Source organism: Capricornis sumatraensis, chromosome 3, assembly GCF_032405125.1.
Source record: "Capricornis sumatraensis isolate serow.1 chromosome 3, serow.2, whole genome shotgun sequence".
Lineage (NCBI taxonomy): Eukaryota > Metazoa > Chordata > Mammalia > Artiodactyla > Bovidae > Capricornis > Capricornis sumatraensis.
Window position 1 is genome coordinate 2612780 of NC_091071.1, and position 23155 is coordinate 2635934.

The window sequence follows — 23155 nt, forward strand, 5'->3', positions numbered from 1 at the left end:
TCCCGGAGCCCATAAATCCTCCTCACGAATTAAGTGCCGTCAGCCCTCTTTCACAGTGACGAGCAGAGAGACGTCACGTGCAGGACAACAGGAAGGGCTTGTGTGTCTGCCTGCGCCTCTCGATCACTCAGTGGAAAATGAAAATAGCTGAAAACCTGCTCTGTTCACGCTTGCTTTAATTAGTCCGTTTAATAAAATAACAATAAATTCGGAAACACTTAAAGTGACAAACACTGCTGCTGACGGTCCCCCAGCACTGTTTACAGTGATGGCTTCCTCCTGTTGCCAGCGCGCTGAAGTTCCGTGCGGGGCACAGTCTCCCCTGACCGAGAAGGGCCGTGGGGTGCTGCGTCTCACGTCTGTCCCGCCGTCCCGGGGGAAGCTTTAGGGCTGTGAGCGACATGATCAAAGCACCGTGTGAGGAAGGGAGACCTGTCGGCAGGTGTGCGGGGGAGACCGGAGGGGGCTGGGGGTGGGGGCAGCTGCTGCAGACGGGAGCGCTGGTCCGGCTGTGAGCTGATGAACTCCCCCAATCGCCGACGTGAGCTGAGAGGAGCCACGGGCATGTGCGGTGCAGCTTCACACGTAGCCCCTCTGGGCTGCCCTCCACCCCGTGCAGCCTGCCACATGAGCTCTCTCGGGGGCGTCCTGTCCCATGGGACCAGCCCACCCCCCTCTTCAGCTCACTGGCAGTTCCTGGGGTGGAACAGGGTGCGTTTTGCTCGCACTGAGCGGGTCTGAGGTCGCTGGGCTAACGCAGGCAGAGCAGCACTAACGCTGGGTCCTCTGAGTCAGCAACGCTGTTTTCTGGGCACCCTTGGCCCCTCTGAGGTCAGTGGGGCCCCAGGGATTCGTCCGGCCTGACTGCTGGCGGCGTGGCTGCCCCTCTGGCACGAGGGCCTCGTGGATCTGGATGCGGCTGGAGGCGGGCGCTGACTGCGCGTGGAGCCATCTCTGGATGCCTCGGCTCGGGTGAGGTTGGGGGGAGTCTACCTCCTCGCGCAGGTGAGAACCTGACTTCCAGTAGCTCTGCGTGCAGAGGTGTTCAGAGTCTCTCTCTTCTTAGCTGCTTATGAGCAGATGGCGTGTGCGGTTTTCCCATCTGCGTGTCAGCCTGCGTCGCTGGGTTGCCGTTCCTTTGCCCAGCTACTGGGTGGCTGGTGGGGGAGCCTGGAGCTAGGAACCCCAGCAAGTCTCGGGGCCCCCAGGGTGGTCACAATCCATGTCTTTGCTCACTTGAGGGTGTTTCTGACTCTCTGTGAGTCCTCGATGCAGGCTGTGATCCCTCCAACCTCAGTGTGGGCTCGGGAAGCACACATCCTCTGGGGCTCCTGGCATGTTTCCCAGCTGTGATTGGCACACCCAGACCCGTGTGCTCCGTGCAGTGGTAATGCCCAGGCAGCTGACCCCGTGCGCCATGCTCTGCTTCCAGGCCCTGCCCTGCCCCTGCCCTGGACCCTCGGTCGCCAGCAGAGCTTCTCAGGCTGTTTCAGCCTCTGACCTTTCCCTTTTTGGCTGAGAGTCATGCCTGAGCCCCAGGACTGGCCCCTTGGGCTCCACAGCTGGCAGATCAGGATGGACCCACGGCCAGGGGAGATATCTGGACCCTCAGCATGGGGCTCACTCACATGGGGTTCACGTGGGGCTCACTTACAAGGGGAACACTCACCAAGGGCACACACACACACACCTTTCTGCCTGCACAGCCCCAGAGTTGGCCCTGGCCCAGAGCCCGTAAAGCCTGACTCTACTACTTGTCAGCACTACTTGTCTGCCTTCCAGAGACATCCTCGCTCTTCTCTGCCTCTGCCTTTTTGTTTTTGGTTGTTTTTTTTTTTTGCGTTTGTAAAGCTCTGACATTTCCACCTGTCCTGACTACTTTAAGGGCAGTTGTGAAGAGAAAAGGAAGCAATATAGGTGAAAATGCTATTAAATACTGAGCTGTGACATACACACCCATGTTTCTATCTGTATTCCTCCATCCACCCCGACAACAACCAGTATCTATTGTGGGATTTGAATGTCTCCATCATGGCAGTTGTGCAGAAAGAAATTTGGGGTCAATTTCTTTGCTATTAGTAAAGTCAAGAACGCATGTCGAGGAATCGGTGAGTGCCTACTCTGTGCTCTAGTAGGTCAGGCAGCAGGCCAGGGCGTGAGTGGAGGGGACGCCCGTCTCGTTGTCAAGCCTGGGGGCTCCAGCCTCGACTGGAAGTGAAGAGTAGCATCTGTGACACAAGATCAAGGATGAGAACAGAGTCCGGCCTCGTTCTCAGGAAGGCAGTCCTGCTCAGCGCTCCTGGGAGCGTGCCGTCCCTGTGAAGGCACCTCCACAAAGGGGCTTTACTGGGACAGCATCAGGGAAGTAAGGGCGGCTGCTGAACTGGCCCAGAATGGAATCCGGCTGCTAGAAACAGACCCAAAGGAACAGGAACGTAAATGAAGTGGGGATGTGTTGTCATCTTTCTGACACCAAAAGAGTGGGCAGTGGGTTCTGTGGGGTCACAGAGGCAGCTTCATTCACCAGAGAACCAAGTCCTCCTTTTTTCCTTTGCTATCTGTAGTGCTTGCCTCGTGGTTACAAACTAACTGCTGTGATGCCAGCTATCACATCCACATTCTAGGAGGAAGGCACAGGGTCTGCCTTGTGGCCAAATAATCAAGTATGCCCGCCTTTGAAGAACTTTCTTAGAAGTCCCATCTACCACAGACTCGTGCTTACAATTCATGGACTGTCTCCGTGCCAAAGAGCCTGGGAAGGGTCCCTCAGCTGGGCACATTTCCGCCCATTATTAAGGAAAGAAGAAGAGAGGGCGAGCAGAGGGCAGCTAGCTGTGTCTGTCCCACTTGTTCGGCAACTCCTGCTGAGGAGTCGCCCGAAGGATGTACAGTTGCCAGGTATAAACTGGTGAGACAGCCTGTCTCACAGCCACTGCGGGCAGAGCGCCTCCTGGTCCTTCGTAACCATCCAGACTGGAGTCACCAGACACCGCAGGCCCACAGCTCCCCAGACCCCTTGGCCTCCTCTGGAGCTTAGCAGCTCTGCTCCGGCAACCCGCTGTGTGTCCCAGGGCCGTTCGCAGCCGTCGCTGAGAAAGGCTGGGGGGCTGAACTGGTCCCTGACGCTGCAAAGGGAAGAATTAAAATGCTGGTATGTTACGGGGATAGGGAGGGGTGACTTATTCGTAAGATTAATTGTTCATCAGCCTAATTTGGGAAATTACTGGAATGTGTGTAGTCACAATTCTGGAGCCGTTCAGGAGACTCTGGAGGAGCAGGAGCAAAGAGAAGGGCCGAGCCACCGTCCAGCCGGCCTCCTTTTCCTCTCCCGTTAGCCACGTGGTGAACTGGAGCATCGGGGACATGCAGTGTGCTTTATCTTGACTTTAATAAGGCTCCTCTTGAAAAGGTGTCAGAATACCGGGGGAGCTCAAGGGGCTTCCAATGCCGCCAGGGGGGCGTGTGCGTGTCAGACGGTCACCCGCAAAGAGGACATGTGCACGACGCGGCATCCGCCCGGCGAGGGCACAGGGGGCGGGAACGCGGGTGCCCAGAGATGTGCGTCCCCGAGCACGTGGCCTCAGTCTCAGAGGGGATTCCCTCAAGGGGGCTCCTGAAGGAAGATAAGGGGGTCACACCTCTGAGCCCAGTGAACTGACCCCAGACGTGGTGAGAACCGCCGTCCACCTGTCACGCCCCAAGTTTTTCCTCAGTCCCGTTTATTGTTGAGATGCAGTGAAAGCATCTGTTACGGTCCATGTCCTGCCACTGCGTGCGACCCCAGCCACTCCGAGGCTCCCCTGAGCCTCTGCGGTCACATGACTGCTTCACCTGTCTCTCACCGTTAGCTGAACAGTTTTTAACAGAAACTGATTGTGGAGCCAAACACTGCGTCAGCATCGACTTTGAACCACTGATTGCTTCAGATGACTACAGTGCTTTTCCTCCCTTACTGGATGATTAGAAAGTTGCTGAAGTAGACATTGGCAGTAGGAAAAATGCTCATAATTACACAGGGTGTTTAGTTATGCGGAACTTAGACTCTCTGGCTTTTTCCTCTTGAAACCAAAAGCATATTGATTTCTGGAAGGGTTCGGAAGGAACTTCTGGAGTGAACTGATGTCTTCCATTTCATTTGGGTGATTGCAATGGACGTTTGACAGCTTGGGTTCCCGAGTCATGTGGTTAGAGCTGTTTTAAGAGTCTTGCTGCTCCGTGTGAACATTGCTTGTGTGCGTGCTCAGTCGCTTCCGTGTCTGACTCTGCGACCCCGTGGACTGTAGCCCGCCAGGCTCCTCTAACAATGGGATTCTCCAGGCAGGAGTTCTGGGGTGGGTTGCCATTTCCTCCTCCAGGGGATCTTCCTGACCCAGGGATCGAACCCACATCTCCTATGTTTCTTGCTTTGCAGGCAGGTTCTTTACCCCTCAGCCAGCGAGAAAGCCCATGTGTAGGTTAATCTCTCACATTTAAAACTTCCTTCTGCAGGAAAGAGAAGGTCATGAGGCCCTGCTAACAACATCTGTTAAATGGGACTGATGGGCAAAATCGGGGCCGGAGGGGCATATGAGAAGCTCGGGGGTGAGAAAGTTTGTGTTAGATGATTCCCAGGTGCTCAACTCGTAAAGAGCCGGGGCAGACCAAGCAGACATTCGAGGTGCGCTTGCTTACTCGCTCGCGTGCAGCTCTTTGCGCCCCCAGGGACTGTGAGCCTGCACCAGGCTCCTCTGTCCATGGGATTCTCCAGGCAAGCATACTGGAGTGGGTTGCCATTTCCTCCTCCAGGGGATCTTCCCAGCCCAGGGATGGAACTCACATCTCCTGTGTCTCTGCACTGGCAGGCAGATTCTTAACCACTGAGCCATCTGGGAAGCCCCAAGCCAGTGAGGTTAGCAAACTTTATCCCTTCCTTGAAGGTGTTAGTCGCTCAGTCATGTCCAGCTCTTTTGCGACCCCATGGACTGTAGCCTGCCAGGCTCCTCTGTCCTTGGAATTCTCCAGGCAAGAATTCCTTCCTTAAATGGGTCCATTAAGATGCAAATACTGATTTTTCTATAAAGGGCTCAAAGACAAATTATACTATAAATCATCATTCTTGAGCATGCCAAGATTTTAATTTTTTCTGGTTTTATTTCTTTATCATTTTTCTTCTTGTAACAGGTATTTTTGTGCTGTAATGATTTATTCTGGTTTCAGAACATTACCTTCTAATGAAAGAGAACTATTCCATATTTAGAGAGAAATGGGAAAAAACATTTGGTTATCCAGGTTTCTAAAACATTAGTAAAAGCCCCTAAATGTTCACTTGGGCTTCGCAGGGTTTTCTAAAGTAAGGATTATAAATGAGCACTCTGCAAGCCCTGTTCCTGTCTCCTCTTGGGAAATTCTCAGTGTAGCATAAATGACATTGCATGGAAAGATTTGTTTCTCAGCCCTGATGACTTTCTAGGCCTCAGGCTGCACCCACAGATAGGCTAATGTTCAGATTCTCCCGGCATCACCTGAAACACCCAGCAGGAACTGAACAAAGTGGTGCGGGGTGTTCCTTCAGGTACGGGCCTGACTTGGTCTTTGAGGCCTTTCAGGAAAGCGTAGGAATCGACTTCTTCAGGGGGAGCCACTGTGCGCCAGTTTCCACAGTCCTGTGTGCCGTCCACGTACGTTCATCGCCTTCTGCGGCCATCTCCCAGCCGTCGTGTGACAGAGGCACCACGGTTCCTGTTTTACAGAGAAACAGACAGAAGTTCAGAGAGGTAATCAGCTTTCCAAAGGTCACACAGGTTGAAAATTCTGGGACGTGCTCAAATTTATGCTTTCCCTTCTCATTCTGCATATAAACATGGGCAAAAATCGCTTCCAGATTTTCAGTGCTCAAGTGGGTTTGCAATAGCTTGTGGGTATTTTTTACTGGAATGAAAAGCAGGCCCAATAAGTCTGTTTTACATGGAAACTCAGGACAGACACACACACACCTCTGAAACAAAAGGGCCAGAGAAGAATGACTACCCTGACAGCGCAGGATGGTCTTTAATATTTTCGGCTCTATTCCATTCTGTCTCATTCCTTCCTTCTTTAACAAATGCAGTCTGCGATCACTGAGCTGAGTTTCTGGTCTGCTGCTAATGCAGTAGCGGCCTGCAGTTTGAAAAAACACTGAATTCAAGCAATACAGCGTGTTTGGTTCAGTTGGCCGTGAGTCCCTTTCAGAGTAGGCGTCAACTGGCCTGTAGTTTACATCAGGGTCAAGGTTGAAGCTGGGCGCCCAAGGGAGATACTACAATGAGAGACCCAACAGGGGTGGGACTGAGTGGGGACCGAGCGGGGCAGCCTGGGCACCAAGCCGAGATTCGGGGGCTGGAGGCAGGTGGAGTCCAACACCTGTGTCTGTGCAGACCTTGTGGGAGAGAAGCCTTGCCCTTCAGCTGCTACTGAAGGACAAGGGAACAACCAGACCTGTCTTAAGTGGCTGTGCCTGCGCGCTGAGTCACTTCGGTCGTGCCCGGCTCTTTGCGACCCCAGGGGGCCCACCAGTCTCCTCTGTCCACGGGATTCTCTAGGCAAGCATGCTGGAGATCTTCCCCTCAGGGGATCTTCCTGACCCGGGGGTGGAACCCAAGCCTCGTGCGTCCCCTGCACTGGCAGCGGGTTCCTCGCCACTAGTGCCACCTGGGAGCCCAGTATTGCGGCCAGCACACTATTTGGGGGGTTCAGACTGGTCTTCCCTACAAGCCTGTGCAAGTTTTGAAGGAAGGGGCTGCATCTGATTGATCTTATTTACATCTGTACCCCAAAGCCAAGCAAGGTGCCTGACACGTCAGTAAATGAAGCATAAATAGATGTCTGATTATGGCGAACGCCTGCTGTTTCCATTTCAGTTCCCACCAGTGGGCCAGTGAGTGTCTGTGTTCAGCACGATGCCCAGCCTTCTCTCCCGTGGTCTTCTCCTTGTCTTAGACGAAGAACCCAGTGCCTGCTGGCCTTGCACCTCCGCAGCCTGCAAACTGGTCCCGAAGGCTTTCCCCTCAGTGCCTGGTGCACAAAGAATTGGGGAAAACAAGTTTGGAAAGGGAAACACAGAACTTTTTCAGTGTTAAGGTATTTTCTTATGCAGGATACTTAAAAAGGGATTCTCGAGCTTCTTTGTGCAAGATCTGTTATCCTCACAGAGTGTCAGGACTGTTTCATGCAGGGAAGACACGCAGGCGCATCAAACCCACGAGCGCTCATGGCTCAAGAGCTCAGCTGCAGCCTTCAACGCCCTGGAACTGATGGCGCCGCCCAGCACGCAGATGGAATGCATCTGTCCAGAGTTGTAGCCCGTGGCTCCTCCACGCCGTGAGCTGCTTCGCCCCTTCTCTGAAAGGCAGGTAGTGGTGTTGGCTCACCTGGAGAGGGAGACGCCCATGAATTCCGGGTGGGCTCTTCAGTCCCCGATACTTGAGATCAAACACGTTCAGGACAAGGAGAATCGGGGTGCGTGGTTGTGGTGGAGACGTAAGGAATCGGGTGTCCTTCCGTGGCATGGCCACTGCTGGGACCAGCCGTCCCGCCAGCAGCTCCATCCCCAGTGAACAGAAGGTGAGCAGAGGTGAAGAGGCGTTTCTCTAGGTGAGGGAGGCCCCGAGTGTCCACACGCCAGGCCGCTCACAACCAGGAAAACCGACCTGGCCTTGAGGGCGGTGAGAGACGAGCCGCCATTGTGCGGGACACCGAGGGTTCATAGTTTGAGACAGATACGGTCGGTATGGTACCTCAAGCAGATACCCACCAGCATGTTAGCATACAGAAACGTTGTTGAGCGATGCACTATCATCTCATTCTGTGCTGAATTCAGCTGATTTGACAGCATTGTCCCTGGGCCATTAGCATCTTTAGGTTGGACTCCGCCAGCTGATACGGGGTGAGAAGGAGGAGGCAGACGTCAGTCACTTTCCCCTATGGAGGCCTGGACGCTCACATCCACCTGCCCCATGAGACCTTGGGAATCTCCCTGCTGGCATTTCATGGTGTCACCCCATTAATTTTATCTGACGTGTTGTGAGTCTCCCAAACATCAGGCAGCTCCATAGCCAGCACACATTTCTCCTGATTAACTGTTATTTTAAACCGATTTCCACTGTTCACATAGATTGCAGAGAAGATGGACTGTAATGACAGTCTAGGATTTACTCAGGGGTCCTGCAGATCAGCTTTGCATAATCTGCGTAATGTTGTCTGAGTACTTGAATGAAATAACAAACATGAGCCCAACCGGTGTCTCTCTTTCCAGCTGCAGAGACTGGCTCAGGAGAAGTGCTGACCTGACAGAGTCTCAGATTCTGTGGGCTGGGAACAGCAGTAGACATTCCTGGAAGAAAAGGTGGAAACCTGTCACCGGGAGTCACCTTGGGTCACTCAGAACAGGCCACCTTCTAACAACCTCACTGCCTCCTGGGGGAGGGTTGCCGAGTTGATAGGGCCAAATGCTATGTTCGTTCTGTGGCTTGATTTCCACTCATTGCTTCATTTACTCATCAGTTCTCCCAGTCAGCACCCTTGTGGCTGAGATGGAGAGCCGTGGATTGGGTGATAAAGTCATCAGGCCCCCGAGGACTCAGCTTTGCCCAGAGAGTGTCGTTCACCTGAAGGACCACCAGTGTGAAGGTGACCCCAGCTGCAGATGCTGTCACCCTTCGGGGCTCTTCTTGCTCAGCACTTCTCTCAGGGACTCGGAGCGGGTGGAGACGACATGCCCGGCAAGCCTGCAGGTGTCACAGCTGAGAGAGCCATTCAGATGTTCTGTCCCCGAATCAGAAATAAAAATAAATTGCGGTGTTAGATTGATGGCTGAAATCAGGCTGAGACATAAAAGCCAGACGCTGCTTTTCCAGACACACGACCAGCCACGTGACAGGAGGAGGGACGGGATGTGCCGATTGTTGCCATAACGAGAGCTGGGGAGTTGAGTTGAGCGCAGATCCAGGGAGAGCTGGGACCAGACTTGTCAATGACACGTTTCCAAATCAGGGCAGATCCAGTGCCATGGAATCCTGTTTGGGCTGAATGCCGCTGGAGCCTGGAGGCCAGCTCTGGGTACCTCGCCATCAGGGCTGGCGGAGAAGGGGCCCAGCACAGAGCACTGCCCCTCCTGTCATGCAGGAAACGGGAGAAGCAGAGTGTTTACTTGGCCCCCGGGAGCCAAGCCCAGCTGGATAGATTTGTGATTTTCAGATGGTCCAATGGCTCTGTGGGCCAGGAGACAGACAGGTGTGGACAGGCAGCGGTTGTGAAAGGAAAGCAGCTCCCTTTCCAGCGTTCGGCCGGGGCGCATGGGGACTGCAGAGAAGGAAGGGGTCCGGGAAGCCCTACTGGCCGCCGAGCGGCCGCCTGTCGGGAGGGGTGAGGGGGCTCCTGCGAGGACAAGCTGGTGAACCCCAGGACCGCAGGGGGCTGGAACCATGCCTACAGGAGAAGGAGGTAGAGAAGAAATTAGGTGACCCTGAAGCCGTGTAAATACATTCCATCTATTCATGCGCACATGCATGCTCAGTGGTGTCCAACTCTTTTGCAACCCCACGGACTGTAACCCACCAGGCTTCTCTGTCCACGGGATTTCCCAGACAAGAATACTGGAGTGAGGTGCTGTGTCCTACTCCAGAGGATCCTCCCGACCCAAGGATCAAACCCACATAGCCTGCATTGGCAGGGATTCTTCACCACTGTGCCACCTGGAAAGCCCTCATCTATTCATAAAACTAAGTCATTTTAAAACATTTATAACAGAAAGTCTGAAAAACTGAAGGCAATTTGAGAACATAGCGGTATGTTGAGGTTGTGAACTTAGCCAAATGGCAAGTAATTATTTCAACTAACTTTGAAATGTGATGATCTGACTGCCCATCCCTAGCACAGAACCAAAATCAAACACTGGAGGAAAAAAAAAAGGTCTGCCGCTTTCAGCAGCCACGGGAGCGGGCGTGCTGGGTTTGGTGTTTTTAAGGCACAATTGTGTGAGTGTTGTGAGGCAAAGCAAGGAAGTACTATGTGGCTGTCACTGGGAACTGAGATTTTTGGCAGAGTTGAAACCCTAAATTGGAATTGGAAGTATGATGATTTTATCCTCAAAGAAAGAAAGAGTTTCTTGTAAAAAGCCTGGAAATGAGAACCAACCTAGTAGGGCAGAGTTTCCCAGTAACCCCCAAATAAACAGGCTTTCTTGGCAGAATGGGAGACTCCAGGCCAGGAGCAGGCGGTATGTAATATAATGCAGTATAATATATAATTCCAAAAAGCGAAGAAGCTTATCAAACCCCAGTGAGAGCTTGTCAGGAAGACCCCTGAGCCACCTTGAAGAGGCTCCCACTCGTTAAAGATGGGATAATGTGAAAATCAATAATAATAACTGCAACAAATTGAAGTGTTCCAAATACATTTCAGTCCATAGATTCATGACAGTGTGTATTTTCAGAGCCACATTGATCAACTTTGGAGAATGCTAGGGGAACTTCTACATGCTGAATTTGTATAAAACTTTCCAATCAAAATCTCAAAATTTTGAGTGAGAAACTTGACCTCAGTGGGTGAACACAACTTATTCAATATGTGGTTTTATTCTTGAGATGGTGCCATTCAGATACCATCAAGACTTCTAATGAGAACCTCTTCAAGGACTTGAAGGTAACCATTATCAAGAAAGCATTTGCACAAGTAGGTGGTCGTGAGTGCCTGAAGATTATTTATCGCTTTTTCCCCAGTGAAGAGAAACTTCTGTCTTACTGTTAACCAGAATGGAGACAAGTAGCCCTCTCTAAGTTATACTTTAAGGGGGCAGTATTTAGGTTAACAATTTTTCCTTTCATTTTGACATTACAAACATATGTAATGTCAAAGTTTTTGTGATAGTGTGACTGGATTTGGAATCTGATCAAATATTTCTCACAGAAAGTATTTTAAAATAATGGGCATTTGTATATCTCTACACAGATACTGCTGCCCATCTTAATAATTTTTTCTTTAGAGTTCAAACACTGATTCCTTTAGAAATATAAAACTGACTGCGTGTCGCTCATACCTGTTAGTGCAGATGGTCTGGGGAGCTCTCTGTGGAGTCCAATCGGATGCTAAAGAGTGTCGGTTAATGGCCATTTTTGGTGCCAATAGCTTTTCCTTCAAGAGACCTTCAAAGTGAGACCCATTCACTAAAAACATTAACAACAATGATAATAAGAACACTTTATTCACAAACTCTTTCAGAAACTCTTGGACAGCTGGTAGGCTTCAGTTTAAAATTAAGATAGGAAAGTTCCGTTACAAATAATACTGTTAGAAGATAAATGGATGGCATGTCAGATACGAAACGAGTCCACATCATTAAATCAAGAGCACTTCCGTCGCAGGTTGATGAGCACTGATGCACAGCACCAGCTTTAACCCCTCAGAAGAATCCTTTTGTCAAAGTGGTATCCTGATCCCATTGCTTTCACAAAGTGAAAAACAGGTGGGACTATCGGGTCTTGGATTTTGTTCGGGTCACCATCTGATGAGGAAAGCTATGGCAAACCTAGACAGTGTGTTAAAAAGCAGAGACATCTCTGCTGACGGAGGTCCGTCTAGTCACGGCTCGGGTCTTTCTAGTGGTCAGGTACAGATGTGAGAGCTGGACGATAAAGAAGGCGGAGCACTGAAGAACTGATGCTTTCAAACTTGTGGTGTTGGGAGAAGCCTTGAGGGTCCCTGGGAAAGCCAGATCAAACCAGTCAATCTTAAAGAAAATCAACCCTGAATACCCTTTGGAAGGACCGATGCTGAAGCTAAAGCTCCAGTACTGTGGCCACCTGATGCAAAGAGCCGAAAAGACCGTGATGCCGAGAAAGATTGAGTCAGAAGAAGAGGGCAACAGAGGATAAGGCGGTTGAATGTTATCACTGATTCGATGGACATGCGCTTGGGCAAACTGGGGGAGATGGTGAGGGACAGGGGAGCCTGGCTTGCTGCAGTGTGTGGGGTCGCAAAGAGCTGGATATGACTTGGCAGCTGAACAGCAGCAACACCTGTTTAAATATAAAGAATCATAAAGTGGAGTGTATGTGTATAGTAACTTCAGAAATCACCTTTTCAAAAAGTTGTGCTTGAACAAATTCTTAAAATTTTCAAATAAATTGGGTTGAAAAAAATCAGAAAAAATAAGAAGCATGCAGTAAGCAATATTGATATTTTCCTTTTTAATTAAGGATTAAAATTCTGAAAAAATCATAACAATTAGTTATATACTATCTTATCCGGAATATTTCAAAAAGTACATTATTTGAAGCTGTCAAACCCTGTAGTCCTTTCTAATGCCTTGATTTACTCATGTGGGTTATTATTTTTAAATACTCATGTGACTTAGTGGTAAAAAAAAAAAAAAAATCCACCTGCCAGTGCAGGAGCTGCAAGAGACGCTGGGTCGATCCCTGGGTCGGGAAGATCCCCTGGAGGAGGAAGTGGCAACCCACTGCAGTATTCTTGCCTGGAAAATTCCGTAGACAGAGGAGCCTGGTGGGCTGCAGTCCGTGGGTTCACAAAGAGCTGGGTATGACTAGGCACACACTCTTCAGCAATGTATGTAATGCGCACATACAGTTTTCAAATGTAATTTCAACAGTTGTATGCTTTTGAGCGGCCATAAAGAGTGGTTGACTACAATGAAAAGCTGGCAGCGTCTCCCAGCCCGGGTGGACCCCGGCGACGGCACCCTGACTGGACCACTGTACCCCACTCCGCCCTCCACTGGCCACCCCAAGAAATCCATCCTCAGGAACCGGGAAGCGCCTTTGTGTTATCAGCAACTTGCATACATTTCCCAAAGGCAGAGGACCTCTGTGTCTGAAGCCACTCATGTGGCTCTCCATTCTCATAACCTGGCTGTTCGGTGCCCCAGAGCGCTGGGGGCTTCCCCACAGGGCTCCTTGTCCTTGACTGTGAAAACTGAGACAGTGTCCTCACTGGGGTCTAGGGGGGATTATCTGGTGAAAGTGGATTTTTTTTTTTTTTTTTTTGAGCAGTGAAAATCACAGAAAGGCATAACCCCTGTCACTTCACCAGGCCTCTTCACGGCCTGCAGTTTGAGGCTTGGAGAGAATGGCACGGTGCTAGTTATCTGGGGAGAGAATACAGCTTCCCAGGAGGGTCCTCCGCGCGCAGACCAAGCCCAGCTGTGGGCGCGTGGGCCTCCACCGTCCTGCCGAGTGGCGGCTCCTTAGGGGCTGAGCCCTGCCTTTCCCGGAAGGCTGGGGTTAGGTAACCCTCCTCCATAATTAAGACCTTTCCACCAGAGCAGCTTCTTCTCTGAAGCTCTGTCAAGAAGGATTTATGGGCTGTAGGTCTTTTTCTCACTTGAGGGAATTTTTAATCCCATTGTCTACAAATTTGTGAGTCACTTCTGATGACAGCAATTAGGAGAAAGAGAAGCCCAATGATCTGAACGAAGAAGAGACCTGAGGAGCATTGTGAGCTTTGACATGAGGAGAAGGGAGCTTGCCTTCTTAACTGGGTTAGCCGGGCCAGGATTCCTGGTGTCTGGGCCCCGGGGCAGGGAAGTTAGGGAGGCGCTGGCGTGGCGGTGAGAGGGCCTCTCAGCGCGGCGGTGGCGTGACGCAGAGGAAGGTAAGGGACGGCAGGGAGCATTGCTCATTTAGTTCATGCAACGTGCCGTTTCTTGACGTGTTCGATCGGTGTGGTCTTACTTTAGAGAATATAACCACATTTGACTGGAAAATTTTACGGAACTTCAGAGTCAGTAATTGGAAAGGAAATCCCAGAACTAAGCCTGCAAAGAATGAGGACGTGGGCTCTCCAAGAAGTCACGGCCCTTTTCAGTTCTTTCCCGACCGCCCTTCATGTTCTTTCGTCCCTTTTCCCTCCTTATTTCCCCTCCCACCCCCTTCCCTGCTCTCTCCCACGGGGGAGATTGTCCTGGTGACCCATTGCCGCAGGATAAACCTGGAGCTTGCAGGCAGCGCCGTTGTACCGTATCTCGTGGTTTTACAGGCTGGGAATGGGATCCGGAGGGGTGGTACCTTGGGCTGGCGGCTGAGGGTCAGGAGAAGGGAGAGGGGTTCCCTCGAGTGTGGGTGCCTTGGCTGGAAGGCCATCAGGTCGGGCACCCTGGGGCTGCCCCCCGGGCACCACATCCAGCCAGTCCAGCATGGTGGCCGCAGGGACAGCAAACTCCTTTCTCCTCTCAGGACTTCCAGAATGGACGGTTCTAGAGATATGGCGTGGAAGCTGCTAGTTTATTAATGCCTGGGTCATATTCTCTTGGTCAGAACAGTCAGAGTCTGCACTGAAGTGCCTCAAACACCGCTTGCCTCAGACACCACCTCTACATGAGAGAAGACATCAAGCTTTCTGCAGCCATTTTAAAGTCAGATTTACTGATGTATACAACTTACTTACCTTGAGAGCAGAGCTCTGCCCCACCCCCGCCCTTGGCACGGTTCTTGTTTCCTCTCCTCTAGCTTTCCCTTTTACAGGAATCATAAAAATGGGAAAAGCCAGCATGCCGTGGAGCCGGCTGTGTCTGGCCCTTCCCCGCGTCTGGCACTAAGGCCGTCCACGTTGTTGGCGAGAGTGAGTGGCTCCTCCCCTTTCACTGTGAGCAGCGGTGCCTCCCATGGACGGGCCAGTTTGGTTTTCCTCTCCAGCAACTGAAGGGCTTTGGAGAAGTTTCCAGTTTGCTGCTGTTGTTGTTCAGTAGCTCAGTTGTGTCCAGCTCTTTGCGACCCCATGGACTGCAACATGCCAGTCTCCTCTAAGTTCTCTCAGACTCACGTGCATGGAGTCGGTGATACCATCTAACCATCCTCTGTCGTCCCCTTCTCCTCCTGCCCTCAGTCTTTCCCAGCATCAGGGTCTTTTCCAGTGAGTCATCTCTTCACATCATGTGGCCAGAGTATTGGAGCTTCAGCTTCAGCACCGGTCCTTCCAATGTATATTCAGAGCCGATTTCCTCTATTGACTGGTTTGATCTCCTTCCTTGCTGTTCAAGGGACTCTCAAGAGTTTTCTATTTCTTTCATCAATTTTCAGCATACAGATCTTGCCTATAGTTTGTTAAATTCATATCTATTTCATGTTTTAACTGCCATGTAACTGATACTGAATTCTTAATTTCAGTTTCCAGTTCTCCATCGCTTGTGTTTCAAAATATTTTGATCTTGTATCCTGTGATCTTGCTAATCTTGGTTCTGAGTAAACGCGGGAATTTCCTACACGGAGAGTAATACTGTCTGTGAGTAGAGAGGCTTTTTGGCTCTGTTTTCCTTTTCAATCTCTATGCCTTTCGCTCCTTTTCCTGCGTTACTGCTCCAGCTTGGCCGACCAGAATAGGAGTGGAAAGAAAGGCACCTTTGCTTTGTTCCTCGTCTTAGGGGAAGGCACTCCCTCTTTCATCCTAAATAAAATGCTGGTTGTAGGTGTTCTACAGATGCCTGTTTGGGCTTCCCAGGTGGCGTTAGTGGTAAAGAACCTGCCTGCCAATGCAGGCAGCATTAAGAGACGCAGGTTCCATCGCGGGGTTGGGAAGATCCCCTGGAGGAAGGCATGCTGACCCACCCAGTGTTCGTGCCTGGGGAATCGCATGAACAAAGGAGTCTGCCGGCCTACAGTCCATGGGTCGCAAAGAGTCGGACAGGACTTCGGTGCCTCAGTATGCTTAGCAAGGTTAGTGAGTTCCCTTTAATTCCTACTTGGGGAGTCGTTGCCGTTGTTTTCCCTTTAATCTGAGAGCTCAGTTGGTAAAGAATCCACCTGCAATGCAGGAGACCCTGGTCCGATTCCTGGGTCAGGAAGATCCCCTGGAGAAGGGGTAGGCTACCCACCCCAGGATTCTTGGGCTTCTTTTGTGGCTCAGCTGGTAAAGAATCCACCTGCAGTGCAGGAGACCCTGGTTCAATTCCTGGGTCAGGAAGATCCCCTGGAGAAGGGGTAGGCTACCCACCCCAGGATTCTTGGGCTTCTCTTGTGGCTCAGCTGGTAAAGAATCCGCCTGCAATGTGGGAGACCTGGCTTCAATCTAGGTTGGGAAGACCCCCTGGAGAAGGGAAAGACTACCCACTCCAGTATTCTGACTTGGAGAATTCCATGGAGTCCATGGGGTCGCAAAGAGCTGGACATGACTGAGCGACTTTCACTTTCACTTTTCCTTTAATCACTATCGGAGGTTCAATTTTGTCAAACGATTTTTCTAAATCGATGAAGATAATCAAAGTTCTGTTGATAATGGCAAATTACCCTGATGAATATTCAAATGTTGAACCAGCCTTGTGTTTATAAGATAAACCCTACTTGAATTAGGATAAATTGTGATTTTTACATATTTTTAAATTTGATTATTCTAATATTTTATTAAGGATTTTTGCATCTATGTTCTCAGGCCTATAGTTTACTTTTCTTTCTTTTTATGTTCAGCACCTTTTTCTGATTTTGGTGTCAGCTTAATGCTTTAGAATGTCTTTTATTTCCTCCTTCTTGAAATGCTTAGTAAAATTAACCATCGAACCTTGTATGCTTAAGAGTTTTCTTTTTTGGAAGTGTTTAATTTTGTATTCAAATATTTGATAGCTATTTGACTACTCGGGTCATCTAGTTCTTCTTAAGTAGACTGGAAGTGTGTTTCTTTAAAGACATTTGTTCATTTCATCTAAGCTGTCGAATTAATGAGCATAAAGATATGCAAAATGTCCTTTTATTCTTTTAGCATCAATAGAGTTTATAGAGGTGTCTCCTGTTATTGGTGATGTTGGTAATTTGCAATTTCTATTTATTTTTTTTATCAGTCTGGCTAGAAGTTTATTGGTTTTTAAAAGAACAGCTTTTGGATTCATTGGGTTTTTTTTCTATTGTTTATTTTTATTTCATTGATTTTTGCTCTTTTTCTTCACTATTTTCCTTCTTTTTAAATTTACTCTTATAGGTTCTTAAAGTTGAAGTTTAGATTCTAATATAAACATCTAAAGGCTGTTTATTCAGTTCAGTTCAGTAGCTCAGTCATGTCCAACTCTTTGCAACTGCATGGACTGCAGCACGCCAGGCTTCCCTACCCATCACCAACTCCCGGAGCTTTCTCAAACTCATGTCCATTGAGTTGGTGATGCCATCCATCCAACCATCTCATCCTCCGTTGTCCCCTTCTCTTCCTGCCTTTACTCTTTCCCAGCATCAGGGTCTTTTCCAATGAGTCAGTTCTTCACATCAGGTGGTCAAAGTATTGGAACTTCAGCTTCAGCATCAGTCCTTCCAGTGAATATTCAGGACTGATGTCCTTTAGGATGGACTGGTTGGATCTCCTTGTAGTCCAAGGGACTCTCAAGAGTCTTCTCCAACACCACAGTTCAAAAGCATCAATCCTTTGGTGCTCAGCTTTCTTTATAGTCCAACTCTCACATCCATACATGACCCCTGGAAAAACCATAGCTTTGACTAGACAGACATTTGTAGGCAAAGTAATGTCTCTGCTTTTTAATATGCTGTCTAGGTTGGTCATAGCTTTTCTTCCAAGGAGGAAACATCTTTTAATTTCATTGCTGCAGTCACCATCTTCAGTGATTTTGGAACCCCCCCAAAAAATCTCTGTTTCCATTGTTTCCACATTTATTTGCCATGAAGTGATGGGACCAGATGCCATGATCTTAGTTTTTTGAATGTTGAGTTTTAAGCTAACTTTTTCACTCTCCTCTTTCACTTTCATCAAGAGGCTCTTTAGTTCTTCTTCGCTTTCTGCCATAAGGGTGGTGTCATCTGCATATCTGAGGTTATTGATATTTCTCCCGGCAATCTTGATTCCAGCTTGTGCTTCCTCCAGTCCAACGTTTCTCATGATGTACTCTGCAAAGAAGTTAAATAAGCAGGGTGACAATGTACAGCCTTGACGTACTCCTTTTCCTATTTGAAACCAGTCTGTTGTTTCATGTCCAGTTCTAACTGTTGCTTCTTAACCTGCATACAGATTTCTCAGAGGCAGATCAGGTGGTCTGGTATTCCCATCTCTTTCAGAATTTTCCACATTTTGTTGTGATCCACACAGTCAAAGGCTTTGGCATAGTCAATAAAGCAGAAGTAGATGTTTTTCTGGAACTCTTGCTTTTTTGATGATCCAGCACTTTTGAGTCCCCAAATTTTGATATGTTGTGTTTTTCCCTTTTATTAAACTAAAAATGCTTTCTAGTTTTCCAGGTGATTTCATCTTTAACTCATGGGTTACTTTGAAGTGTGTTCCTTAATTTACAAGTTTTTAGGGACTCTCCACATAATCTTTCTGTTGTTAATTTCAAGTTTAATTCTGTTGAGTCATAAAAGACACTTTTTGTGATTTCAGTTACTTTTAACTTGTTTAGATTTGTTTTATATGACATATATATTTCAAATATGTCCACCTCGGCTAAGTTCCACATGTGCTTGAAAAGAATGTGTGGTTTGCTGTCCTTGGGTAGAGTTCTAAGTAAATACCGTGTGGATCAGATCCCATGTGGTGGTGTCTGGCAGAAGGTCCTCACCGACGTGCCTGTCTGCCTTCTTTTTTGGTGGAGTGCTGAGGTCTCCCACTGTCCCCGTAGTGCTGTCTGGTCTTACCTTCAGCTTCGTCAGCTTTGCCTTCTCTACCTTGAAGCTCGGTGGCGTCCACAGCCAGGGTTGTTGGGTCTTCTTGAGGGACAGATCGCGGCATCATCATGCCGTGAGCTGCTTTATCATTGGTTTCATTGCTTGGTAGGATATTTACTTTGATATTAATATAATGACACCAGGTTTATTTTAATTAGTGTTTTCCAGTATTTTTTCCCATTCTCTTACTTTTAAGCTATTTTTTAAAAAGAGGGGGAGGGTCCCTCTTTTCTCGTATTTCAGACCCAGTGGCCCTGTGGCCTCAGCTTCCTTATGGGCTCACGAAAGGGTAAGACTTTATCGTTTGTTCAGCTTTTCCTCATGTTTGATGGGTGTGCCATGCTTCTCAACTGCCTACATGCTTGGCTCAGTGATGCCTGTGGCCGTTTTCAGTCCACCAATTTAGGATGGTGCTGAGTGGGAAGTGAGTAGGATAGTCTTCCTGGTATCGTATGGAGGGAGGGCCCAGAGACAGCACGGGAGGAGACGGGAGCGGCTGGGTGGCTTGGAGTCTGGAGTGGAGGGCGTGAGGCGTGTCTTTCTCATCTCTGCCGGATGACGTGAGATTCTGAAGAAGAGCGTAATGAAAGCTGCAGTGATTTTCAACAGGACCATACAGAATCCTCACGTGTTCTGTACCAAGAGACGCGTATCTCCGTTTCTGTTCCTGGAGCCAAAGGATCCTCTGGGATCCACTGTCTTTCCCTTGAAACAAGCTCCTAAAGAACCAAGACCTTCCTATGTGTCCCGCAGAAAGCTGTACGGCACAGCCAGCCGGCCTGCCCCCTCTGCAGAGGCCGTCCTTCAGAGGCCGGCCGGGTTCCGTCTCTGCCGTTTCCAGAAGCCCGCTGATTTCCCACTGCCCTCTGTGTGCGCTCTCAACCTCTGTGTCCAGCACCTGGGGCCATCCCCACAGTGACCCGTCCACTTTCTCAGCCCTTTCCCCCCCAGCACCCCATGTCCAACCACGCTCATTACTCTCTCACCACTCACCAGGCTTCTCATAATCGCTTGCCTTCGCTGACTCCATTTTCCCCGATGCGAACACTGTTCTCAAGGCCTTTCCGCCCTCGGAGGTCTGCCCTTTCTCCCAGCCCTCGAGCGGTATCCCCTGGTCCGAGGCCTTCTGCATGCACCTGGCGCAGAGGCTCCACCCATGTGTGCACCAGAGGGAACTGCCTGTGACTATGCTAGTTGCAAGAGAGAAACTCCCCAGGAGTGTGACTTCCTTGGAGGCCTCTGGGCAGGCACATAATTGGGCTCAATAGCTCTTCAATAAAAGAAATGGAAAGTGGAAAATTTTTTAATGGTGGTTTCTATGGCAGACAAAGAGAAATTAAGCCTCTGAATGGATAAGTAAGTACATATGAAAAGGGATTTTTTTTAACATATAAAGGATAACTGGGCTTGAAACAGAATGATACGTAACAGGGGGTGCAGAGGCCTAGATCAGACCTTGCCTTGATCTCATATACTGGCTAACTGAAAAAAAATCGGAGAAAGCTTTTGTTTGCTGTCTGTCTTGGGACCCCGTAGGAAAGGCTCCCCGTGGGTTCAGATGACCTGGCCCACCCTTCTGCCTGTGCCTTTAAGAATTCTCCAACAGAAAGTGAGGAGTAGCCCAGCTCTTTCTTGTTGTAACATCACGATTAGCTTCCAAAACCGTGCAACACGCGGGCGCGCAGCGCTGAGCGTGTGGGTGAGTCAGTCGTGAGCGGCAGCTCAGGGTCTCTTCTCTCCCCGCCCCCCATGCCTCCTGCTGCCCTGGAGCAGTGCCGACCGCGCCCCCGCAGAACGTGCAGGTGGAAGCCGTGAACTCCACCACCATCCAATTCCTGTGGAACCCTCCACCTCAGCAGTTCATCAACGGCATCAACCAGGGATACAAGGTACGCCCGGGGCCACAGCCAGGGAGGGGGCCGTCTCGGTGTCAGCGCGGTCTTATGACCAGGGCGGGCGCCCCCCCCCCCACCTCGTTTCGTGAGGAACCCACGGCATCCAGTTACAGACATGTTGGCCTTGACAGGGTCTCCTTTCACCCACGGTCGTATCACCAGCCATACTGACTCATAAACTACTGGTTGTCAGAGGTTGGTTGTTGGGAATTCCATGGTGGTCCAGTGGTTAGTGCTCTGCACTTTCACTGCCAAGGGTGGAGGTTCAGTCCCTGGGTGGGGAACTAAGATCCCGCACAGCCAAAAAAACCAAAAACAAAAAAGGGTGGTTCCGCTAGGACTGAGCAACGTTATGAGAAAGGCCGCCCACTTAAAATGAGCGGCGGGAGACCCGTCCTGGAGGACTGAAATCAGCACGTGTACCGAACGCTTCCTCCCGGAAGGGGGGCCTCTCTGAGGAGCGCAGACTCAGAACAGAGGGCACGGGCACAGCTGAGTGAGGTTTCTACCAAGTAACGACGAGCAGGTGCCCCCTCACTGCTTCAGGACAAGTTCTGTGTGTGGAACTGAGACCTGCTGGCTCGGGGCCCCTACCTGGACTGAGCAGAGACAAAAGGCACTCCTGCCTGCCCTGAGCCGGGTCTGAGCACCGGCCTCTGACCTTCAGAGCTGCGCCTGCATGCAGCCTCCAGAAGCACAGCTCTGCTTTCCTTTTGGGTAACCATCCCCGGCTGGGCAGGGAGCCCACCTTCATTCCACCTGTAGCATGATATGTGCACATAGCTTCTGCAGGAGCAGGTCAACTCAAGGGTTCCACCTCGTTTGCTTAAAAACTTGATAATTTCATATTCAGAGAGTGTTATTTCCTCAGAACACAGTTCCCCTTTCCCCCCACTTTGGAGTCAACTTACTAAAACACTTGTTTTTCACTAGAAAGACAGGCATAGTTGGAAATCTGTCCTGTCTTTTCTTTTCTCCCAGAGGTAGCTACAGTCAGAAGTTTCTTCAAAATCATACTGATCAGTGAAGATCTTACTGGCAAGGCCGGGGTGTTCATTCTGTGGCTCGGCTGTCGGCTTACTCTGCATAAATGCACTCCTTGTCCTGTGATGTATCAATTTTCAGACCTAGTTAGCGCTAGAAATGTTTAGTGTCAGAGGAATTAAAAATCACACTCGTACAATAATGTTGCCAAAACGTTAAAACAGCTGCCTTTGGAGTGTGTATAGATGCTGCATTTCTGACTCAGGTGGTAAAGAGTCTGCCTGCAATGCAGGAGGCTCGGGTTTGATCCCTGGGTCAGGAAGATCCCCAGAGAAGGAAATGGCAACCCACTCCAGTATTCTTGCCTGGGAAATCCCATGGACAGAGGAGCCTGAAGGGCCATTGTCCATGGGGTCGTAAAGAGTCGGACATGACTGAGCAACTGACACTTTCATAATCAGTCTCCCCAAATCCATTTTTAGAAAACCGGCATGAGATAAATTACAGATAATTAACATTGTTCCCATTGAACGTAGGACTTCTTCTTGAGTCAGAGTAGGTGCCCATCCAGAAAAATATTTGCATTGATGTTTCATCCATTCAAATAACAGGTAATGTCATCTTTACTTCTTAATGTTAAATATATATATGTTCCGTAACATGTTTAAGTGAAGAGAAGGTGAAAGTTTGAGAAGTGTCTTTTTTCCCCATGTGAGTTAAAGTAGATTTTTTGATACACGTGTATAAAAGTATGCAGGAATATACGTGTGCTCGTTGCTTAGTCACGTCCAGCTCTTTGTGACCCCGGGGACTGTAGCTCGCCAGGCTCTCCTGTCCGTGGGATTCTCCGGGCAGGAATGCTGGAGTGCATTGTCCTGTCCTTCTCCAGGGGATCTTCCCGACCCAGGGATCAAAGTCACATCTCCCGTCTCTCCCACATTGGCAGGCGGAGTCTTTACTGTTGCGCCACCTGGGAAGCCCATAAATATACATATTTGTACTCAAGTAGTCTGTGAGATATCTTTTAAAATCCATATTTTTTAGCAAAACTATAAAATGTAGACTGTAGTAAATTTCTTGATCATGATTTTGCTTTCTTCGAAGACATACTGTGGCAAAATAAAACTTTGGTGCAGATTTGAGGGTGAAAGCATGAAATTAAATCTCTTTTTCACCCCGTTCCATCCCAGCTTCTGGCTTGGCCAGACGATGTCCCCGAAGCTGTCACTGTCGTCACCATTGCTCCAGACTTCCATGGGGTCCACCATGGGTATATCACCAACCTGAAGAAGTTCACCGCCTACTTCACGTCAGTTCTGTGCTTCACCACCCCCGGGGACGGGCCCCCAAGCACGCCACAGCTCATATGGACGCATGAAGACAGTGAGTCCCCTCTCCCAGGGTCTCATCAGCCCCCTTAGTCATCGAAGAGATCTGGGCCCCTGTCATGTCCAGCTTAGCTTCGTGTAGTCTGTGGGGTGTGGGTGACCCTGGAGAAATAAGCTGGGAGCTGACCAGAGGCGTCTCAGCAGCTCAGTTAAGACTCGTAGTTGGAGCCGTCTAGGCATTCGGGGCCGCAGAAGGACTTCCCGTGGGGCTGTGGCTCGGGCGGTTTCACAGCTCTGTCTGGAGGTTTTGTGGTGATGGACTGGAGACCAA

At 49.6% G+C, this 23155-nt stretch overlaps 1 protein-coding gene across 1 annotated transcript in view; it reads left to right on the top strand.

Annotated features, from left to right (window-relative positions):
- SDK1 (sidekick cell adhesion molecule 1) overlaps positions 1–23155 on the top strand; it is a 718540-nt gene that overhangs the window by 581110 nt on the left and 114275 nt on the right. The window contains exons 18-19 of the mRNA XM_068967809.1: positions 20391–20506; positions 22687–22879. Of these exons, the coding sequence (XP_068823910.1) occupies positions 20391–20506; positions 22687–22879 (309 nt within the window). The remainder of the gene's footprint in view (positions 1–20390; positions 20507–22686; positions 22880–23155) is intronic.